The sequence below is a fragment of the Pieris napi genome, chromosome 12, assembly GCF_905475465.1.
Source record: "Pieris napi chromosome 12, ilPieNapi1.2, whole genome shotgun sequence".
Classification (NCBI taxonomy): domain Eukaryota; kingdom Metazoa; phylum Arthropoda; class Insecta; order Lepidoptera; family Pieridae; genus Pieris; species Pieris napi.
In genome coordinates this window covers 11,253,917-11,259,164 of record NC_062245.1, presented here as the reverse complement: position 1 = coordinate 11,259,164, position 5,248 = coordinate 11,253,917, and the positions used below count along the sequence as shown (strand labels likewise).

Here is a 5,248-nt window from a genome sequence, read left to right as displayed (position 1 = left end):
ATAGCAGCTATTGTTGTTCCGTCACATTTGCAAAGAAGAATTTTAAAATTGCGTATAAGTATTTCTTAATCTAATTTACTGTCGTTTATTTTTATTGTATTATTTGTTTTCTCTTTTATAATTGGTATCCCTGTAAGTGTTGTGCACACTTGTAATTGATGCACATGCATGTGTGTTTTTGTATGTAGTGTGTTCTCTTTATGTGATTCGTTAGTGTGCCTATAAAAAAATATTTGCAAGTTTTCGTTAAAAACAACTGCATGGATTGTATGTACAAGTTAATGTTTGTCAAATCCATATCTAGCCGATCGATAGCTAGAGAGAGATTATTGTACATATTAAACCACATTTCATAGATGAAAATGCATAAAAATAAATTGAAATGAAATGAATAATATACTTAAAGTATTATATTTTTCATACATTAAATTCATTTCAAGACAATTATTATTTGGCCGAAATATATGCGACAGTTACCAATATACGAAGGCGTAGGTAATTACGGTATAACTTTTCGGTTTCTACATTTAAATAAACAAAACAATAACCAATATTTATTGTATTTGGTCACAATAATAAATTCGCATAGCGTTGTAATTGAGGACAAAGCTATATTTTCAAATAGCACTAATCGATTTTAGTATTTACTTAATAATGTATATAAGTACTGGGTACTTCGGTTGAAGGGTCTTGTCTTGAAATCACAACGTTATACGAATCTTTCTATTAATAATTAACTGGTTATCAAAGTAAAAAATGAATATGACGTTTGCAAGACTGAAATGAAAAGTTGCATGTCGAACTGAACCATGCCCTTTCCGGTGAGAATTAGGATCTGTTGGCTCTTTGCTATCATGAAGATGAGAAGTTTGGTGATCACTGGATCTGTCCACTCCTCCCAGGCTGCAGAATAAATGTCCCAGCTTAGTTCTTCACTTGACTGAAATTAATAGTATTTTAATGTTTATATAATTGCGGTATTACAGTTTAAAAAAAAACATTGCAGTGATACATGCGCATACACATTACACACCCATTCACACACTCACACATTCACTAATACTTAATGTCTTTTAATACATAGTTTTAACACTAAAATTCCTTTTTTTTAAACATGTACCATGTACCACGAAATAATTGTTATCTATTTACCCACAACACAGGGACTCCCTAATGTGGGGATTAGCGATATATGAATTTTGTCACAACCCTTTTGTCATAAATAAAGCCTTTATTATTATTATTGAAAGAATGTAATTGTCAAATTGAAAACCTTAAATAACTTTTCAAAACAATGAATTAAAAATTACTTTTGTAAAACTAAGAATATCAATGTAAAATTATATTTAGTTTTGGTTGGAAAGCAGTAGCCAGATCTGAACATGTTGAACATGATCGAAAAAATTAAAAGCGTTTTTGCCTTACACTTAACAAATTACGTGTCTTAGCTTGTGATAGGATCAAGAGATCAAGATCGAACAAACACGAATTATCTGCGTAATTCGCCTTTTGGGTTTTAGCTAACTACGAGTACGAGTGTGAGGAAATATTTTAGCGGGAGGACTTTGACTATATTTAGCAGTAACAATTTATTTATTTTTTTAAATTTTAAGTTGTAGTTTTTTAATGTTTAATTTCAGTTTCCTTTTTTTATCTTTTAATGTACTGACTAATGTTTTCTGTTTCGTATATTTTTTTAAGGTTTCTGTTTTGGATTTGTACATTGTCTAAGTGTTTGCTTTTATAATATATGTGTAGCTGTACGATTGCTTATAAATAAATGAACAACGATCATGTTAATGAATTTACGAATAACAAAAATCTGGTACCTTAATCAATTTGCAGGCGAAATAACAAGGCGCAAACATGTGGATGACACCACTGATAGCAAATAACGTGTATTTAGGGTCAACGCGCCGGCTTAAGTATATCTGATATATATTGAAAGAAATCAACAATGATGTGAGTAGAAAAACTACGAACAGCCAACCGCCATACACTTCCTGTACGTCCTTGTAAAAATCTAGCGCATCTTGGTGTTCGACTATAGCTTCTATCACCCGTATTTCCAACTCGTCTCTGTTCTTCGAGTCTCGGAACGCTCGTTGTATTTTATGACTCACCAACTTCAATTTTAGACGCAAATGCGTTGTTGCGATGCAAAAGGATCCGTCGAATCCAACAAAATTTACCGACAGAACGACGCACTGTATTAAATTATAAGCAAACACCAGCTCGAAATACGGCGCTTCATCTTGTTTATTCTCAATATGTTTCAATCTCATTTCATGTACCATATATCTTTTACCTTCACTAGTAAATATTTCGTAAATCATACAAAAGCTTGCATATAAAGGGAATTGTGAACTCAATAATATCGGTATCAGAATCCAACAAGTTTGACCAAGTTTCCCAATTTTTATAAAATGTTCATATATTTCCTGGCATTCCTCATCCATATCGTTGCCTTTCAGCATATCGTAGAAAATTTTATCCAGAACTTTAGCAAAGATATTCGTTTTATATAAGCAGTAAGGTGTTTTGAAGAAGAAAAGAGTAGCAAGAACGCCGATTGTGATGTTATTCGCGAAATTTATCAAGTCGAGTGTAACAAGACACCTGAATAAATAAAGTAAAAACCAGTACAATATGAGAGAGTTTATAAAAATAACGACTATGAAGTAATATAATCTCTTTTTAAGGTTATAGGAATTGGGATAGATGAGGGCGAATGCCAAAGCGAAGGCACAACGCGGAAACGTTTCATTAAACGATTTAAATCTGCTGTCCATGTTAAGTGACTTTGTTGCAAAGCTGTCCAACAAGATCTGACGACCGAACGTAATAAATTGTGTGAAGACGTTTTCTAACGTGAAAGCCTAGCATCAACATTAGGCGTAATCACGAGAAAATTGCTAAGCGTTTTAGCGTCATTACGGCGTCGGTAATGATACCATCTGCTAAACCCTTATCAGCGAATGTTGCATAAGTAGAATTGAATTAAACCGATTATCGCGTAAACGTAATTTGCATACATGATATTCATAAGTGGTTGCTAATAATTTATTAGCCATGCATTTGGTAATTTTTGTCATATCCTTAGGAAATAATAAATAAATCGAAAAGGAATTTATGTATTAGTGTAAGGTTAGTATTAAGATAAATCATTCTTAGTGTGAAATAAAGATTTAAAAGATTAAAAATGTCGTCAAAATCATTAAAAATTAAATATACAAATATTTACCGACCGAAGTGTGAAATAATCTTAATGAATAAAATTGTTGGATTTGTCCGAACAATTATAACTCGTGAAGGGCTGGAGGGATATTCATGGTTTTTGATTCGTTCTATTTGTAAGCATTGGAAAATTTACGAACAATAAAAAAACAATAGAAAATGTAAGTTTTCACCAAATTTCGTTTAAAAAAAAAATATAATTGTTAAAGATAAAAATTAAAAAACCAAAAACTTGGTTTTTTGAATTTTTCACATAAATTTTGAGGTTATGTGAAAAATGTGTGAATACAAAAGTTTTAGATCTTTTTATTACCTCCAACTTTGCCATTTAACTTTCTTCGATAGGACTTTTAGTTTTGCCGGAAATCGAGATAAACCGTTTTTTACTCTTAAAACTCCCCCCCCCCTACCCCTTCCCGACCTCAGATCGACCGTAATTTATTTTTCCTTTCATTTTGATCATATTCCCCTGCTTTTCTAATGGGTTTCATCCTACTGTAATTTTTTTCACTTTTTATTTATTTTTAAGGCTATCTGCACTGGTCTATCAAATTCAAAAACATGTTTACATTTATGAACATTATTTAGTATGAGATGTGTTAGGTGGAACAAAGTTACGAGGTTAGGTTAGGAATATATATATATATATATAAGTGAACCTTATTATAGCTATTGGGGTACTAGTACTGTATATACAATATCAATATTATCTTTTCCTTAATGCTATAGATTTGGATATCCACTCGAAAATGATAATTAAAGGATGCGATCAATTGTGAATTGTAAGCAATGTTAATAAAGTTTGTCTTAAAGAAACAATGTGATTTCACAAAAATCTATTTCTACCCCTTCCTATTTTCATTTCCACATTACGAAGTTTCACTTCTTCTGCGCGGAGGGACTCCACGCACTATTTTTACACGCTTTATATTAGCTTCACCTGTATGTATGTATGTTTGTATGTAACCGACTCCTTCGGACTCGATTTTGACCCACTTTTAACGGACAGATTTAATTAAAACTTTGCGCACCTGTCAAAGATCGATGACAAAGCAATAATCCGAAAAAAAATGAAAAATTAACTAAAAAATAAATAATAGTTTAAAAAAACTAGAACACACGCTTTTAAAGCACATCAAACTAAAAAGTTAAAAATAATTCCTAATTTAGGCTGAAAATGGTAATGAACAAAAAATACTGGTATTATTGTGAAAAAGCGTGGGTTGCTCGATAGACGAAAAATATGGCACAGAGCGCCCCACCAACAATTATTGTTAGTATGAAAAACAGCGAACAGATTTCACGCACACGTTGGCATTACGACAAAGTCAGTAGGGCCCAGTTTTCACTTTATTGATTAGATCCATGTTATCTTAAACTCAAATATACAAAATAGGATTTAACGAGCCCATTCTCAACGCCCACTGGTGAATTTCGTAATTGGGTTTGCCGGACATGTAATCTCAATTTGAATGGTCTGATTTCGCTTTTAAAATTTTCGAGCCCGTGTGAGATTTTTGACAGGATACCTGTTGAGTGGCTAGATAAGCATATAAGTATTCATAGATGCAGAATGGACCATTAAGATGTCGGTATTGATTTATGTTTGCGATTTCAAACGTTTTCAGCGGTGGAGTTGCACCATATTATTTAATAATTTATTATTGAAGTCAACAAGGTGAGTAGGTATTTTTGTCTTTTTATCCTTCCGATTCATGTAACATTTAGCGATAGTATCTAACTATACAGGTAAACAGTCCTAAGAACACATTTAATTTACACACACACATATCATATACATCTATGGAAATGAATCGAAAATATTGCTAAGTAAAACTCGCTATTACGAATTACCCCGTTTATGAATAAAAGGAAAAATCCTTAATTCAACAATATGAGGTAACAGACTTTGACCAAGTAATATTTTAAGATACTTTTGTGCACTATTATTTTTTTTTCTGTATCTGTTGATAATTTGTCTTTACGGCACCACCTGTCTTTCAGTGCCTGA

At 32.0% G+C, this 5,248-nt stretch overlaps 1 protein-coding gene across 1 annotated transcript; it reads right to left on the bottom strand.

Moving 5' to 3' along the window:
* Positions 1–581: 581 nt before the first annotated feature.
* LOC125054658 (putative odorant receptor 92a) lies at positions 582–3,095 on the bottom strand. Its single transcript, XM_047656674.1, has 3 exons — positions 3,036–3,095; positions 1,830–2,828; positions 582–940 (listed from the first exon to the last, which is right to left on the bottom strand). The coding sequence occupies exons 1-3, from the start codon at positions 3,093–3,095 to the stop codon at positions 734–736; spliced, it is 1,266 nt and encodes a 421-aa protein (XP_047512630.1). The 3' UTR covers positions 582–733.
* Between the last annotated feature and the right edge of the window lie 2,153 nt (positions 3,096–5,248).

Coding starts and splice junctions, on each gene's coding strand:
- LOC125054658 (XM_047656674.1), bottom strand. CDS start 3,095: ATGACAAAAATTACCAAATGCATGGCTAATAAATTATTAGCAACCACT. Junction 2,829..3,035: donor CAACCACTTATGAATATCAT/GTATGCAAATTA, acceptor TTCGGTCGTCAG/ATCTTGTTGGACAGCTTTGC. Junction 941..1,829: donor TCGCCTGCAAATTGATTAAG/GTACCAGATTTT, acceptor TATTAATTTCAG/TCAAGTGAAGAACTAAGCTG.